The following is an 18,121-nucleotide window of genomic DNA, read 5'->3' as shown; positions in this document are numbered from 1 at the left end:
GCGTTGTTCTCTCGTTCTCTTTTTATTCGGCGGTCGGAACCACTGTACAACCTCCCGATCGATGTACAAAAAAAACAATTAATCGTCGACGGTGATTATCCCCTCGAAATCCTGAAATTAAACGAACGTCTCGACGATTTGTCCCACCTAGGTTTCGAAGTCGGACTCGTCCGACTCGCAGCTGGACGAGATGTCATCCTCCATGCAAGCAGACTCCTCAGGAGTGCCTTCTCCCATCGGGATCCTAGAGAAGATGATACACTTACATGAATATGAAACACATCGAAGTGATAATTTCGAACAATCTTCGAGCGACTGTTTATTAACGTATTACTAACTATCGTTAGTAAATCGATCGGGCAAGATTTAGTTTGTTAATCAGGTATGTTAGTAACACGGACAACAGAAAAAGAGAGCTCTGGTAGACAATCAAATCTTGCCTCGAATCGTCTACTCGGTGGTTCGTTAAGGAATCGCGGAGATGTGGTGCACGGCCAACTTGTCCTGAATGCATTTGGGAACTTTTCTCGTTTTCCGCATAATGCATTTCAGCGGACAACACTCCTCCACCAACGACCTGCGTTCATAAATCCATCACGTTATCCTTTGTCCCTCATCGATCTAATTTCCCAACTCACTTGTCGACGCTCCAATCCTCGCCGCAGTCCTTCATCAGCGACAGAGCCTGGCAGAAATCCTGACCGATCGCCTTCAGGTCCTTCGTGTCGAGATGCAGGCCGGCCAACGGTCCTTGGTCGCAGCCACAGAAGCTGCTCTCCATCGTGTAGCTTCTGTGGAAGATCGCGAGAGTTAATGTCGTGCATCAGACGTGGTAAGAATGAAAGAAGATCGTCAGCTACGCGGACGTATACCTTGAAACACCCAGCTGCCTCCAAATGGCCACTCTAGCCGTGGACTCCTTGTTCCTCTCGACCTTGAACGAGCACAGTGGCAACGCGAACGCCGGTGATATCCTCTGCATGAGGTGCGGCAACATCTGAAACCGCGTGTCGCGGCAATCGTGAAAGTTTCACGCGCGAAAATTGCACACTGGCGCTGATCTTGCAATTCCGAATAAAGTCGATGTTTTACGAACTCTTTGACAGGGGAACGTGTCGTAACGCGTTCGCGAACTGGTTCGAGGCGCGAACCGTATTTCCCACGAGGGGCGTCTAAAATTGGAGCACCAGGATTCGACACGGTGATCCTGTCCACCGTAAATTACATCGGGGCGGGAACCCGTTCCCTCGCGCGGACGCCTCACCCTCGTTTACCTCGTTCGAGCCTCTCGCGTTGCTCGTTAATTCGCTTCGATAGATCGCGCTAGATTACCGTTCCTCGGCAATGATACCGCACGATCGCGCATCTAAAAATAATACCCGCACGTTCCTCCTCTTTCGCGTATCCCTTACCAAATACTGCGCCGGCTGGTCCGGTTTCGCCCTGTCCGCGGCGCTCCAGGAACCCGACCTTGAGCAACCGAACAGAAACACGTTCTTCCTCCGTGAATGGCCGTGATAGTCGACGAAAACGTAGGGAGGCCTCTGCGCCACCCTCGTGCAGTACTCCAGCAGTCCCTTCGTGTGATAGATCACCGGGTGGAGCACCTGGTTCGGATTGCTCCATCGTCTGTTCAGGTCCTCGTTCGTCAGCCCGTACCGATTGCTACGATCAAAAGTACGGTTCGGCTATAGTCGATAGTTTCGAAGGTCCACGCGTTACCAGATTAGTTGCTAGCGAGTGCTATCAATCGCATCGTACTTTCTAGGTACGCTGCTCGTTAATGAACGGCGGTTAATTAATCGAAGCGTATTTATATCGGTGAACGAGCTTCTGCGAAGCACGGTTTTAGAATTTCCTGTCAGTTTGCACGTCGATGGTGCACGTTTAGGCGAGGCTCGCAACCGGGAATGAGAAGGGCCTTGTCAGAGATCGTCTTCATTTAAGGATTCAACCGCGGTTAGAAGGACGTTTCCGGCGAGCGGAAGTCGGGCCAGAGGAAGTGACGCCTCCGCGTCGCGCATAGCTAATGGTGGGGAATGGTGAACCACCGGCCCCGGCACCGCCGCCTCGTCTCTGCCTGTCGTCTTGACATTATTTCAAGATGTACACGATGCGCGATACCTGGAATACTAAATACACGCGGCGATTTTGCCCGAAACCACGAATTCTTCCATCGGAACAACAAACACTCGAGCGCCCCATCGCGCGGGAAACTTAAATATTTAACGCTCGGACTCTGGACGGTCGGTTACGTAACACGATCAATGTACAAGGCTCTTTCGAATAGTTGCCGATTATTTACGAAGCCGAGGTTAACCAGCCAACCGCTTCCAAGAACCAGTGGTTCCATAAGAAGCGTAATACCGGCGATGGTGAACATCGGCTGGCGATAGAAATAATTATCGGGTACCGGTCACGGGTACAAGAAGTCGCTCACCGCGGTATTAACAATCGTTACACGCGTAACCATGGACAGGAATCGCCGATCGGCTCTTCCGATGATCGGCCACGTAATACAAACATTAGCAATTTGACGTCTCGTAATCGCTTCCGGTCTTTAAGGTAGTACAGATGCACGTGACACGGGCCCAAGATAGCAACGTAACGATCGATATCTCGTGTCGGACAGATGGCGAGGAATAGTAAGAGTAATGGACACGCGGTGACGATGCACCTGCGGATGATATACGCGAGGAAACGCTCTGTCGTCGTCGTCGTCGTCGTCGTCGTCGTCGTCGTCATCGTTTGCCGCGTCGAGGACGTTCACCAGTGGACATTCGCAGAAATCGTCGAAAAACAACAGTCATCGGCGATAATAGATTTCGTCCGGCGCGGAACGAGAGAGAGGGGGAAAGGGTACGGAGAAAAAGAAGCACGTCCAGACGAAAAAGCCGGCGGGAACTGCTCCCGGACGCGTATTAAAATGAAATCATCGCTGACGAAGTCTGCCACTGCTGCCTCCGCGACGCCATTAAGCGCGACGATACCCCGACGCTTCTCAAAACTGCGATTCCGTTATCCTCGCCTCTATCTCGGGATGCCCGTGATGGACCTGAAGAAGAAGAAGATGAAGGCGGAACACGGTCATTATCGAGGACTTCTTCTCTTCGGTTAATTCCTTTCTAATAGCGGTACTAATGATTATAAACACCTTTGTTTCTTTCTCGAGGATAGGCCGATCGCGTAAACGTTCCACGGGAACAGCCGTTTCCTGCGGCTGCAATTTGTTCGGTCACGGTAACAAAACAGCCGATACGAAAATAAACGAACGCTGATTTTTATTTGAAGAACCTTCGGTGAATCGAGGCTGAAGAAGAAGAAGAAGGAACGCGACGATTACCTCGAGAATCCTTACCGTCGATTAAATTTTTTTCTCCGCTCGCGATACATAATAATAATTACAAACACCTCCGTTTCTTTGTCGAGGATGGCAGCAGAAACTTGGCGTGATTATAATTTATTCAGTCGGCGCAAGAAAACATTTGGCGGAGCAATAAACGCTCGAACAATTGCACGGTAGAACGGAACCGTAATGGCCGCCGATGCAAATACGCGCGAGCGACAATGAAGCAATTATTGTAGACCGTACACAAGTACCTCGCGTACGTGTATACTCGTTCGCAGTTTTATTGGCCAGCCGATGTAATGGGCAACATCAGTCTGTTCGTGGCAGCGAGTCGATGTCAATGACTTGAACGGAGGAGCCTTGACCGCGAACTTCTCTCACCTCCTGCGGGAGATCCTGTACAAATTACACTTAACCGACCGCTTGTCTCGGACTGGCTCCGCGCGCGTGAGATTTTCAAAGGTACCGCGCGCCGCCCCTCGAACACCGGGGAACCGTAAAAACCCCCGGTGAATTACCCGCTCGTTGGGCCACGATTAACGAGCCCCGATCCCGCGATTTATCGTCATAATTTAATCGATCGTAAATCAACGGGAGAATCATCGCCGTTCCCAGCCTCATTGTCATTTCGCATCCGATCTATCGCGCATTGTCCGCCCGCTGGCAAATCTGGAGGCAGACATCGCGAGATGTGTACCACAGGGTACGACGCTACCGAACAGCATTACCGATGCGGCATCGGGGAGCTGCGGTGGATTACATCGAAAGTGGTTTTACGCGTTCCCTTTGGTTTCACTCTCGTCAGAGGCGAGGCCGATTATCGTGCCCCGAAGGGATACGAAAAGCGCGCGAATCGGAGTTACTCGATCGTAGAGAATCGTGTTCCAAGCGTTCTCCTTTCGAATCCGGAAGATCCGCGAAAAATTAGCACTCGAAATTTCAACGAGTCGCTTTCCTCTCTGTGCGTACGTTTTATCGAAAGATCGGTGACTCGGCCAACTGTTAACGTGACGTCAACATTATTCACGGTCTGAGTGCTCAGAGGTATAGAGGTAGATAACAGGTCCAAAGGCCAAGAATCGATGGTTAATCCCGTTACCTGTAATTCTCACCGATCTATCGCCGCGCGAGTCCCTCGATCTCGTTGATCTCGACAGCCGTGCCGCTGGATTACGCCGTTCGAAAGAAAATACGGCCAGAAGTCACGACACTACGTGGAACGAGGCAGCATCCGCGACAAGACGCGGAGGGGAGGGTGGACGGGATGAAAAATTCGCGGATCGTTCTTTGCCGAGGGTAAAGCGAAATCTCGCGCACCTTGGGAACGGTCATTTTTTCGTGGCAGTCTTCCACGTATCACGCGTTTCTTCCGTGAACTTTACTACCGAGGTGCCCGTTGTGCCCCTCTTATCTTCGTTTCATCTCTTCTCGCCTCGCGGCATTTCCTTCGAGGTTATCCCCGGGTTCGATCGTGTAACCGCGCTTGTGAACTCCTTTTTCCTTGGTGCTCGGCTCGCGCGGCTTCCCCCATAACCCCGCGAGCAAGAAATCTATTTCCTGCGCCGTTGAGATACGACCGTAACTAGAAGCGCGAGCTGGAACGCGATCGAACGCGGTCTCGAAACTGGTCCCATTCAACGTTCGCCTATCTAACACCGAAGGGTGCATGCATCTCGCGTTCCAGATTCTGGAACGATCGAACGATCGATTGAAAATGCCCTAAGATAATCCCTCCGGTGAATTATCAGCGGGAACGCGAAGACGAAGTGCGTCCAAGACGTGTCCCATTGACGCAAGATTTCGTTCGCGACCGACCGATACCAGGGTGAACACGGTAATCTACATATCCGCGGCGAGGTGCTAAATTTGTCGCGGTGTATCGTCTTTTAAACGTGCAAATTACCGCTGCGCACCTTGTTGTAGCTGCCGAGAGGCGGTTATCTCGGATGTCGTCGCGGTCGTGCGGCATCGAGGGCCGACTTCGGCTACCATACGTCGTTCCAGGGCCCCGTTCTGCCCGCTCAGAAACGCCCGTGCAAAGCGAACAAGGGGGGACCCGAGTAGGTATCTTTATAGCGTCACCGATAGGAAAGGGACGCGAAAGTGACGTCCCTTTCAGGATCGTGCCCGGCTAAAGGGCTAAAGCGTTCGCGCATTAGAATACTCGTGACCAGTCCCCGATTTGCATTCCATCGTGAAACCAAGGTCTCTACATATACATATACATCTTTCACTCTCTCTCTCCCCCTTTCTCTCTTTCTCCTTCTCTCCTTTCTCGTTCTCCACCTTCTGAATCTCCACTCCATTTTTTCTTCTTCTCCCTCATTCTTTTCCGCGCTCCTTTTTTTTCCTCCCTCCCTCTCTCTCTCTTGCTCACTCTCGTTTCTGCCGCGTCGAGGGACGGTCGAGAAAAGGGCGAGCACTCGCTGATGAATTCCCTTGGCACGGCTTGACGTTTCTTCTGCGCCCCTGACCGATCGTTTCTTCGAAGCTGATGCGGCAAAAGCAGCCCTTACGCGGCGAGGCGGCCCGCACGGCCTCGCGTACCCATCGAGAACGAAACGTAGGAATGCCCCGTGGAGCTTTTTTACCATAACGCGATTCGTCGCGGTGAAACTCTTCGGGACCGAGCGTCGGGCCTCGTAAAATTCGCGTTTCACAGCGAGCTGCGAGCAAAGTGGAAACGACGATTAATAAAACGCCGGCTGGTAAATCAATTCTGGGTTCGGTTATTGGCATCATCGATCGGGGAGGGGATGCACCGGACGAGTAGGAAATCGTGTAAAAAAACGCGCGATTCGCGCGACTTGTTCTTCGAGTTCGATGCACCTCGTATTACAAGAACCACTAGCGAAGCTGGTTAGATACAGGGTGTTTCTCAAATCGCGACGCGAGCGGAAAGGAGGTCAGGTGAAAGTAAATTGGATGCCAACGACGAAATTCGCTCGCGAGAGAAACAATTCCGTTCCGGTATTTGTTTTTAGCTAATCCAGTTAGCAAACTAGTCCACTCTCTTACGCGAACGATGCCAGCGTATTCTGTATAAGAATAAAACGGTTCGCCATTGTTCCCAATTGTCTCTGCAGTGTCACTTTCTACTGGAGAACAATTTTAATTGCTCTCTAAACGTTTACAGAAGATGCATTTGCACGTTTCCAGTACGGTTCCCCGGTTCCATCGCGGTTTCGAGCGCGCCCAGTATAACGCAAAGATTCTCCGGCCTCCTCCATTCGTCATACCGGTTATACATTTCGCCTCGATAAGCGAAGGGGCACGACAGGTAAAAAACGAGCCGGCACTAACGGTATTTATTAATTTAAAATGTTAACCATCAAGGACATGCGATCAGGAAATTGTTTGACACCCGGACACCGATTTCATGCCTACGTCATCCGTGTCCCGTCATCGAATACCGATTTATTCGATACCCAACGGCCCCGGCAGCTGGCTCGATGATACAATGCGAAATATTCGTCGTCCGCGCCAGCCCGCAGCGAGACGCGATAAATCCCGAGATTTAATTTCGCGATTCCGTATGCTGAACGAATGTCCGCGCGCGCGGGCGGGGAATAGATTTCTCGCCTATCCGAATCGAGATTTAATTTAGAGGTCTGGCCGGCTGGTCCACGGGTACGGTTCCCTGGAATCCTTCTCGGTAACTCGCAGGAATACCGAGAAACTGTATAAAACGACCGGCCGCAGACGGAATTGAGTGTCGAAATAGGCTAGAATGGCGGAGCGGGTGTAACGTGCCGCTAATGAAGCGAATTTTTGACGGCTCGTTCTAGGATGGGTCGAATTGATTGCTTCTAATACTCGGAACCAGACGAGCCATTGTTGTCGACTGATCCGGCGAGTAAATCGTTTTCTCTTCAACGATATCGCAACGACTCCGAAACGATTCCTTCCTAATTAGGCACTCGTAAAACCAGTAACGTATAGTCGAATCGGTGACGAGAGCGATGCGCTTCTATCCTAGACGATTTTTTCCTCCGAATAATATTCGACGTCCACGGACGCTGGTGCCACGCTCGTTTAAACAACGTGAACCACCGCGTCGTAGTCGACGAATATAAATGAATCCGTCGTAATGAAGAAGGAATGTAAAAGCAAGCATCCTCTGCGGTGAATTCACGATGAACCTGATGATTCCAGGCGTCACCTAATTGTTCGGGGGCCCAAACGTGCGGTCGTGCAGACAGGCGCGCCTTCGGGAATGTTCAACCGCCGACAGCTCGCGCGATCGTCGAAAAAATCGTTCGAAGCATCGTCAGGGTCGTAAATTTGGCCGCAAACTAGCGCGAACGATTAAATATCAAAGCGACGTAAGCGTGGCTTGTTTCGCGAGCATGTAACCGCAGGAGCAGAAGCGGAGGTTCACGGTTTCAGGTTCTAGGTCAGCCCATCGAGCCCTGGGCACGTAACAGCGGCAAGAACAGGGGCCCAAGTGAAACGGTGGGCAGCACGAGGCGCGTTTAACGATCGTACGCCGCCGCGGCTGTTATTATCATCCATTTCTACGTTCTATCGGCGATCAGACGCACCGGTGAGGCCACTCTCGTCGAGGAGCCACCACCGTGGGGACAGCGAGAGGGAAGCGCGAGGGAGAAACGGACAGCGGACGTTACCGTCCCGGCGATGATTTAGGGAATGCAACCAGGATTACGTGTCCCCTGGCGACCAGTTTCGCTCTCACCTACGGCTAGCCACGGGACCGTGTAATCGCATTAAATCCCCCGGAGTACACCACTGTCTAAATATATACAGGACGGACAGTGCGCGCATAACAAGGCGTGGGTACGTAATCGATGAGCCGCGGACCGAAGGTATGCTCGATAACTCGGCTTGGGCCGCGTTCTCAACCCTCTTTTCCATCCGTACGATGATCGAGTCCGATGGCATTCGCTCGCTCGTGGAATACGTACTCGACTGCGACTCGGATTCGATTTCTCGGGCGAGTAAAATCGTCGCGCGTTACGGGACTTTATAGTTTTAAGTGGTATCGACGGTATTGGTCTTTACCTACGGTTCTCCGTTCCGTTTCGGTTCGCTAGGGGATATTAGTAATGTATGGGCGCGAGAATCATTGCTGCGAACGATATCTAAATGTGGAACGCGAGTCGATCGGCTGTCCCGAGTGCTGACTGAGTTATGTTTCCGAACAGCGAATCGAGAAGAAGAAAAAAAGTGAGCAAGGCCGTTCTTGCCACACTTTCCTATCGCGCGATGTCGCTCGATCGTTTTTTGCACGGATTTAATTGGAGCCCGCGGAAAACGAGTATCCTGGATCGAGGATCCTGAATGTCCTGGAAATAATCGTAGGATCGTATTCCAGGATCAGATAGGAGATGCGGCTGTAAATCGCGGGAAAGAACGCAACGAGCCGTGACTTTAGCCGAGAACTACACCAGTAGCAACATCGTCGATAGACAAGACGTAACACGAGGGAACGATGTCTTAAGTCGGACGAGTGTTTGGTTACGATACACCTGGTATAGACGGACGGTTCTGTATATGTATCGCAGAAGAGAGGCAGGACGATGAGGATCACTGTCCTAGAAGTATCAAAATGGAAGAGCCGACGCCGTCGAAGCCTTCGGGGCAGTATGGCTCCTCTCCGATCGTCTCGAACACCGAGGCTATTCGCGGGCTAAAACCGAGCGTACGCTCGATGCCTGTGGAACGTACGAGCGTACGTACGAAGGAGAGAGAAGACCTCGGAGGAAACGGAACGAGGATCGAGCGAAGGAGAAGAGACGAGTGTTCCTTTGGGAGTAGGGAAAAGGATAGAAAGAACCAGGGGCCTTACATAGCGATTGCTGGCAGGGCCTGAAATAGACCTCGAGAATCCCCCTGTAGCATCCTCGCCGCTCTTCCTTCGCCTCCTCCGCCACCACCACCGGCACCTCCTTCTTATCCACCTCGTCCTCTACTACTACTACTACTACTACCACCATCACCACCACCACCACCACCTCGATCGCCGCTTCTTCTTCTTCTTCTTCTTCTTCTTCTACCTCTTCTTCTTCGTCCAGCAACAAGCGTTGCTCGCAGCTCTCTCGAGTGGCTCCCTTTTCTTTGCTTTTGTTTCCCGCAAAAAAGGACCAAGTCCCTCCGGCTCTCGGGCTGTGAGAAGTTGTTCCTAGCGTCTCGTTCGCGCGGATAGACCGTACGCGATGGAGAAACGGAGACCGGCGAAGACGAACAAGGTGGTGGAGGATCGGTTCTGTTTATCCAGGATCGAGCTTCTGCTTTCGTTTCACCCACCGATATATGGCCACGAACGGAGCAGACCCCCGTAGGCATTGCCGGACCTAAAGTGCGCTACACCGCCGCCACGGAGCAGCATTCCCATGGGAATAAGCGTCGCTGGAGAGTCCGACCTGCTAAACTGACCTGCGCCAACGTGTACACTGGCGAAACGTGACCCGCGCAACCACCAACCCACGGTGCTCGAACATACTAGATTCGAGAGTGCCGCCGCCTGTTACCTCCCCTACCACACACCATCCACCCTATGGACGACCATCCGTTTCTCTTCCCTCTTTTTCCTCTCTTTCGCCTGCCTCGGGTACAGATAAGCGAGGCTTGTTTGTTAACGAACCACGCCGTTGTAGTAAATTCGCGGCCCGTGGCTTGCCACGTGAAAGCAACCCCTCGGAAGATTCGAGAGCGCGATACCCGCGACGGGGCGGCGCGCCTCGTCATAATAAATCTGTAATGGGGGTACCCACCGTAAACGGCCCGGCCAGCCGGGTTACGTAAAATCTAACGACGTTTTAAAATAGCGAACGGGGATGTAATAAGATCCTCCTAAATGCAAGGACGCGTTTAATTGGAAAATAACTAGTACGAGCGAACGAAGAACGAGCGCTTTAAAGGCCGTTTATAATTATTGCCGGCCCCTCGCGCGATCACTCCTTCCGATTTACGATCCTCTCGACATTGGCCTCCGTTAACAAAGCGTGTCTTCGGCAAATTCGATCCCTGGTACTCTCCGGGTACCTTACGGACCGCCTGCCTTTAAATAGATCGCGCGCAGCTCGTTACAAGTGGGCCCGATCGCGTCGTTCGAACTTCTCGATTCGTCGAAGGGAGGACGAAACGAGAGGACAGCGATCGCGAGGGAACTCCGTGGGTCTCGGATGTCACGCGAGCTGCTTTTTGTCGAGCCGCTCTCGTACACCGCGTAACAGAAATAACACGTCGCGGCCGATGATCGTCGATCCAGCAACGTTACAGGATATCGACTCCGTCGGGCACAGCCCTGGGACAGAGCAGACGACTGTGGAACCAGCGCGAAGATCGAGCAAGGGGAAGAAAAAGGAGATCCTCTTTCTGGAGTTCTGCGGGGCCTTTCTCCTGGTACCGGTTGCGCGTCGTAACCAAAGTATACATAACTGGCGCCCGTAGTGGTGCACGGCCGTTTCGAGCGCGAGAAAACCGAACCGCATCACGTATTCCAGAAGCAGGTGATCCCTCGTGCGAGACAAGACGCGGTCAGAAATGAAGCCTACCTTGAGCCAGGAGGCTTTTTGCCGCGCCGTGCCCACCGTCGATACCGTCGTCCCACGAGCACTGGGACCCACAACGAACACGCCAACGGTGGAATCTCTGCAGTCCGGAGAAGATACATCTTTCGCCCCTTAACACGGTCAATCGAATTCCGGTACCGACCGCGCATCTCGACGCGAATCGTTCCGGTAAGGATCGCCTCGAGTTTCGATACCCGTCTACCTATCAGGTCCCCCGTATCGTAACGGTCCGGACTCATCGCTAACCGAGCGTACAGATCGTAATAATTAACGTGATGTTACGTTCGCGAAATCTGAGCGAAGCGACCGTCCCGTACTCGTGGCTATAGGTAGACATTAAGCCCGATAAGAATCTGGCTGGATGTATTTAAACGATTGTAAAGCGATTACACGTTTTTCAGACGTCGAAGAGATGCCCCCCTTAATGGGGATGGCCGGTGGATCCGGGCGCGGAAAAAACTAAGCGCGGAAAGAGCGAGGAATAAGAATAGACGGCGCCAAAGGCTTAACAAGGGGAACCGGTTCAAAACCTCCTGCGCCGGTGTACCGACTTTCATGGAGAATCCACCGAGTCACTTGGTACCACCGTCCGCAATATATTGAACGCGCGTATGATTCCCGTAATACCTGCTAGACTGGCGAGCGAGCCGCGCGCGCTCCAGCTCCTTCGAGCAATTAACGCCCCGCGTCACACCGATGCCGCTGACATACAACTTCCTGAAGGGGATCGAAACACGAGGAAACCGAGCGAGAAAATATTCGCAACGAGGAAATGTTCGCAATTGATTTCGAACCGCGGTGGGCTTTTAAAGCCCACGCTCGGTGTCCGTCACCGACAGGATGCTCCCGGACGGGACCACCGATCGTCGACACCGATTCGTCGTCGACGAGGGAAAACGGGGATTTTTTTAGGGTAGCCGGTGTCGCCGCGCGGCCTCACCGGGCGCGCACCGCTCAGAAATGAAGTCTGCCTTGAGGTAGGTGTCTTTTTGCGCGGGCCCGTCGATACAATTCCATTCAGGACGATGAAAACCGTGAAGGGACGCCGAAGTGAAATTCCATCCGCTCCGACCTCCGGCGTAAAACAAACTAAACGATAGGACAACGTTATTAATAGCGTGCACCGGCACTCCAAATAGATTGAAGCGCCGGAGTTCAGCATAAACGATCTTCCCGCCGTCTGGTAGACAGCCTCACGCCACGTTCCCCGTTGCCTTCGTGCGATCGAACTCCTCTCCTCGATCCTTGGCTCTCCTAACCGATAAAATATTCCCATCTACCCGCGTTTCATTTGCACGGTGGACGAGCGGCCAAAGGAACCAAAAGGAGGAACGAACAATCATCGTACGCGACTCGCGATCGACGTCGAATTCCTCGAGCGTTTATTTCATTCTTGTTCAAACGAACCATCGACGACTCCACGGGCCGTCGAGTCACCGATGGATCTCCGCCTCGAGGACGAGCGACGGAAAAAAAGCGAGAAGACGGGGGGGAGGGGGGAGAAAGAGCGCGTAACTGAAAAGTTCGCCAAGACAGCAAAGTTCGCTGCGGGGGGAGCAACGGGTATACGCGGGTTCGAGCGGCGGAGGGCGCGGAGCCGTGTCAACGAACGCATCGCATCATCGTCCTCTCTAACCCTCCGATAGCGGCGTCTATCGTGGCACCTATCTTTTTCCTCGTCGCGACCTTGTCACCTCGGCTCGGTTTTTTGCGCGGGCAAAGTCGATTACATTTCGGATCGCGGCTCTCCCGTATGTCTCCCCCATCTGGAGCCACGTACCCGCGTTCACCCGCGCCGCCGCGCCGCCTCGTGTCCCTTCGTGGGCCACGCTCGTCCTGCTCTAGGTTAGCCAGTGAATCATCTTCAACGACCCCCTCCTCTGGGATCCGGGCAGAAGACTCTTAAGGGGGCCCACAGCGCAGCGCGAGGCCAGTCCGAGAACGCGACCCTAACACTAACATCCGGTGTATTCCGAGAGAGTCGGAAACGGAAACGGCTGCTTGATCGATTAATCGACACCACGCCACCGCCATGAAGATCGCCCTGTTACTGCTGCTCGCCGCGGCCTTCGCCTCAGGTTGGTACTTTCGTTCAATTCCCACTAGCACTAACATTTATCGGTCCCGCTCGATCGTCGATCGTCGATTGTAGAAATTAGCTAGGGTGTAGTCTCGACTAAGTGGAATTCGTTTGGGATTGGTTCGTCGCGCTGTCTGCCCTGGTAGAACCTCGACTAGTTGGCTTATCCGAACTTGGAATTTCGGCGTTTTTTCGATGGTTAAGTTAACGAAGATGGTTGGATAGTGTCGTTGGAGCGACTGCAATAAGAGCTTTTTTTTTTCTTTCGAAGACACATTGATTCTCGTTGATTCGTTCTTCCTCCATGATTCTTCAAATCCCCTTTGTTCGACGACGTTTCGTTCAGGCATTCTTGTTTTCACGATGGAAATGCCGGCTTTGACATCCGGCGCATTCAATAGCTGAAGGGGAAACTCGCGGTTGCTGATCACGCACGCGATTTCAAGATCACTCGTTCGACGTTCTCGATCGTTCCTTCATCATTCGCTCGATTTATTTCATCTTCACCGAAGGACACTCTTTTTTTCCAGTTAGTAAATGGAAATATTCTCTATTTCCTCTACTCTGTGATAACTTCAGTTTTTTTTTTTTTTTTTATTCTCAGTCGCGACTTGCATTAGACATAAAATATTTAGCTAGCGTAGATGCCATCAATTTACTGGCATCGAGGTCGCCTCAATTAAGATGCGACTGGCGTAATTCGTGAATGAAATTGTCGCTGAAAGCGTCTAGAAGGCGTCTTCTTTCGCGAGAACACTGGCGGCAGACGTCTCAAGGTCTTCAGGTCGTTTACCACCACCTGCGCCGGCGGCTTCGCGATCCGGAACATTTTTGCGCGGAACGCACCCTGCGAAACCAGCTCGTGCCTTCCTCGAGCCACTTCGAGCCTTTTGTTTACATATTTCGTAATATTTGACCTCCCTTTCAGAGCCTCTTTTTTCTTCCACCTCGTTCAAGCATCGTAAAAACCGTCTGCATTGATCTCGCAACGAGTTGTAGCAAAAAATTCATTATTCCAATGAAAACGTACGAGAAGAATTAATACGATCTATTCCCAGGTTTCGATGGGATCTCGTGTTCGTTTTCCCACGAAGCGAGCAAAATCCTGAGGATGAAATACGCGCGAAATTTCGAGACGCGAGACTTAATAGAGACAGGCTAGCCGTCTGGAGGCTATTCGGGAGCCTAAACGGAGGTCATAATTTATAAGTACAGTTAACCAAATAGCCGTAGAAGTTCGATGAACTCGGACGGTGTGTATCGTGTGAACACGGCGCTTCTCGCAAAGTACAGAGTCACTGCGAAGCTGGCGTAAAAACGAACGGCGTCGGTGATGTGTACACATCCAGAGGTAGTAAATTAAAATCGCGTTAGAGAGACGACTCAGGGAGGCGTGTAGAACGAGCTGTACAGAATCGAGCCTCGTCCAGCGTGACATTGTAAACGACACTGACATTTTTAGCGCGATTCTTCGCTGTAACGAACTCCATAACGCTCAATTAACGTGGTGCGGCCAGGGAGAGGGACGGGGTCGATGGAAACAGGTTCGTTTAAAATGTTGATAGACCGTGGAAATCCATATGGATGAGAATAACGTTCGTTCCGCAAGACGGATACATTATTCCTTCTGTTCCGCGGGTGTGCATCCGAGAATTAACGAATACATAATATTCACTGTTGCGACCAGACATAACGGTCCCGCGCGACGCCACTGAAATGGGACACGGAGTAGATTAGAATTCACAGGATGATTTTTCCCGCGTCTGGGGCTGCCATTTGTGGTCTGGTCGGAAGTCAATGGCAGAGACGTGCCTCGATGAGATAATACGGGAGCGAGAAAGGAATTTCTTTTTTTTTTTATTCGTCAGCTGGCTCGGTTGACGAGTCCTCGGCATTCGAATCGATGGAACACCTGCCTCTTGACTCTGCTGGTCTACCGTTCTCAGCTACGGTCAAATGTTGTCAGACCCCCCTCCATGAATAATTAGGAATTAATTTACAATCAATTTACAGCCCAAAGGATCACAACGATTCAGCTGGACGGAGTGCAATACTTCGTGTCAAGGATGAACCCGTACAGTCCCGAGCTGAACTACTTCCTAGCCTATCAGTACTGTCGCTCCCTTGGTCTTCAATTGGCCTCTTTCGAGACAAAGGAAAAGGCTGACACGATGACGCAATACTTGAAAAACGCTGGCTACGTCAAGTACGATTTCTGGACATCCGGCAACAAGCTGGGAACGGACATGTTCCTTTGGATGAGCACGGGCCTCCCCTTCAACGCCACCTTCGACTACATGCTGAGGCGACCTGGCAACAGACCTGCCGACGTACCACCAGGCACCGAACCCCAACGAGTCGCACGCGAAAGGTAAATGATTTGCATCCAGAGTACATATCGTAGAGACGACGAGATATAGCGACTAAGACGAGTCCCGTGTTCCCTGCTGCACTCTTGAAAGCACAGGTGGCCGAGCAGTAGCCAAACGTTACAGAGTTCCCCACTCACCGCGACGCTTATTGTCAAAGATACGAAAGACCGATACCCAGCTGTCTCTGTAATCAAGGAACCCATGCTGTAACACCAGAGGCGATGGTTTATCAGATCGAAACGAACAATCCCTGCGATCGAGCAACCCCTCTAATTAAAAAAACCTCGTCATAACCGGAAACAGGCTAGACAAAAGGCTCGCGCGCAGTAAGAAGCGGGCGGCACGTAGGCGGCTAGAAATGCTAGGGATACGTACTCGAGCGTGTTCGACGTTAACGAAGAGGACAATCGGGACTTTGTCACGAACGATAATTATCGGCTCGGTCCCTTCCGCGGCGTGTGCGTCTCCACCCGGAAACGCGTGCGTCGAATCGGTAAACGGGCCCCGTACAGGTGATTGTAAATTCTAATCCGGAACTTGCACGCTTCCAGCGGGGACAGCGGCAGCGCGGACGGATGCGTAGCGATGGTCGCGCCCACGTTGGCCTGGGAGGCCCAGGACTGCACCCTGGTCAAGGACTTCATCTGCGAGCAAACGAGATGCTACTACTACAACTACGGCAGCATTCCAGTCTCTGCGACTCAGGGGTAAGAGGTGAGATAATAATTGTCACAAAAGTACACGAAACCGTCGAGAGTAAGAGAGAGATTAAGTGAGAAAGAAAACGGGAATGGGGATATATATATATATGCTATCGGAAGATTTCATCAGTGTGTGTACAAAAAGGTGAAACTCGATGGCGCACGGACAAAAAAATACGAGCACAGTCGGGGGATGATAAGACAGACGGGGTGGAGGAGACGGTAATTTAGCGACACGGTCGGAATTACCACGCGATTCTTGCCACCGCTGTGTACGCAAACGAGCTTCTAACGACGACGATCCATCGAGCGATGTAAATTTTATCTCACGAAACGCCGACGCGTGGAAATTGAACCGATGAACGCTCGGATACGATCGTCTCGCGGAGTTAATTGCGGGATAACGTTTGCTTTCTTCGTCACGGTAATTAGAACGATGATTTTCGCAGCCACCGAGCACGAAGCGTAGGCAGACTGACGGTGGCAAGTTTTTTTTCTCCGTGCAGTTGTACGACTGAATCGAAACGAACTGATGAATAACAGTTGACTGGATATATAAGAGAGTAAAGTAAGAGAGTAAAGTAGATGGTAATTGGGAAACTGTACGGCATCCTTCGATGCCGTCCGGACGTAAACTGGATACGGCTTACAATTAATAATAACGCATTCTCTCGCTTCTCGCAAACGTAAGACACACGCACACAGGCACACGCGCACGCACCGCAACACGTGTAATATACACACGCAAGTGTGAAAAAGCGTGGACACTACTGGACGCAACAGAAATCGATGCGATTAATCGAAACATTTCAAGTAGACGTAGCCCTAAACTAGTAGTGGTCCCACCAAGCTAGTAGTGGTTCCAGGCTTTTTTCCTTCCGATGCTTCTAACACCACAACTAACACCACCGACACAGACACGACACAGGGCAAATAACGAGGACAAATCACACACACCACTCACGTCACTCGATCTTTCACTCCGAATAACAAACCCTCTCCGAGTCTATCGCTTTGCCCTCGGAAGACGAGGCGGCAAAGTTCACCTGAAACCGGTCGCGCGATTTCCAGAAATCGCAGACCCTACATAACAACAACCACGGCGCCAGCCAGCGACGACCAGGTCGAGGAACACGAGGAGAGCAACGCCAGCAAGAACGACGAGCAGGATCAGATCTACGAGAAAGTAACACCGGACGAGGAGGTCTCCGTCGACGAGAACAAACCCGAAGACCCGGTCGTCAGCAGGCTGATTACCACGGCCGTTCCCGCGTCTGACAAGCAGCAGCAGCCGCAACAGCAGCCCGCCCTGGCTCCGTCCACGTCGTCGCCAGTCGTCACGGAAGAGCACGAGGAGCCCACTAACGGCGAACTGGATAGCGCAAGACCGGACCATCTGCCGGACATCGCGAGCCTCTTCACCGACAGCCCGGGCCCCCAGGCGCGAAAGGACAGCGTGTTCGAGGGCCTGCAGACTCGCGAGGTTCATCGTTCCTCTCTACGCTCGACCTCCGACATGAAGGTCGAGCATCGAGAGTCGCCGGACTACCTCGAGGCCCACGGTGAAACCGAGTCGCCTAACAATGGATTGGAAGACGCGCACACGGTCGGGCCGTACGACAGCGCCCAAGATTACTACGTGAACGACCAGCCGGAGGCGGGCGAGTCGTCCATGATGAAGGACCAGGACGACGACAGCAGCACGATCCTGCCAGAGGCGGAACCGGCCTACAGGTACAACATCAAAGTGCGCACCAACGGCAAAGTATTAGATCCTCCGTCCAAGTAAACGCTTTACAGTTTAGGCATCGTCGCGTTATTCGTTGATAAGTGAAGGGAGCAATATGGGGAGATATTCTCGAGGAGCTAGATGTATTGTAACGTACGTTATCTTAAATGTGTATACCGCGATATCATCAGACTAGCCGAGCGGCCCCATCGCGAGGGAGATGGGGCCGTTCGCCGCCCATTCATCGCTCATATTCATACGTTCTCGATTCTAAATGGAATGCAAACCGGTAGTGCTCGTCAGATTCTTTCACGCCGTTCAGGATCGTCGGGGCAGTCTCGATCGACAGAAAGGG

At 52.2% G+C, this 18,121-nt stretch overlaps 2 protein-coding genes across 4 annotated transcripts in view; one reads left to right on the top strand and one right to left on the bottom strand.

Annotated features, from left to right (window-relative positions):
• Positions 1–11: 11 nt before the first annotated feature.
• The window catches only part of LOC143423924 (cytosolic carboxypeptidase 1), a 30,888-nt gene continuing 12,778 nt past the window's right edge, over positions 12–18,121 (bottom strand). Inside the window, exons 15-19 of one of the 2 annotated variants that reach the window (XM_076895577.1) lie at positions 1,413–1,665; positions 873–997; positions 639–791; positions 441–577; positions 144–244 (exon numbers count right to left, since the gene is read on the bottom strand). In XM_076895577.1, the coding sequence (XP_076751692.1) occupies positions 466–577; positions 639–791; positions 873–997; positions 1,413–1,665 (643 nt within the window). In that variant the 3' untranslated portion in view covers positions 144–244; positions 441–465. Of the gene's footprint in view, positions 245–440; positions 578–638; positions 792–872; positions 998–1,412; positions 1,666–18,121 lie in introns of both variants that reach the window. The other variant, XM_076895576.1, reaches the window with a different exon arrangement.
• Nw (narrow) lies at positions 12,802–18,104 on the top strand. Of its 2 annotated transcripts, none has more exons than XM_076895610.1 (4): positions 12,802–12,962; positions 14,978–15,335; positions 15,888–16,050; positions 17,109–17,212. In XM_076895610.1, exons 1-3 carry the CDS (start codon positions 12,917–12,919, stop codon positions 16,045–16,047), a joined length of 564 nt encoding a protein of 187 aa, XP_076751725.1. In that variant the 5' UTR covers positions 12,802–12,916; the 3' UTR covers positions 16,048–16,050; positions 17,109–17,212. The 2 variants fall into 2 exon arrangements, with proteins under 2 accessions (XP_076751725.1, XP_076751726.1); XM_076895611.1 differs by having other exon boundaries at positions 12,917–12,962; positions 15,888–16,043; positions 17,109–18,104.

This window comes from Xylocopa sonorina, chromosome 5 (genome assembly GCF_050948175.1).
Source record: "Xylocopa sonorina isolate GNS202 chromosome 5, iyXylSono1_principal, whole genome shotgun sequence".
NCBI classification, from domain to species: domain Eukaryota; kingdom Metazoa; phylum Arthropoda; class Insecta; order Hymenoptera; family Apidae; genus Xylocopa; species Xylocopa sonorina.
Note: the sequence above shows the minus strand (reverse complement) of the source record. Positions and strands in the feature narration are given on the sequence as shown.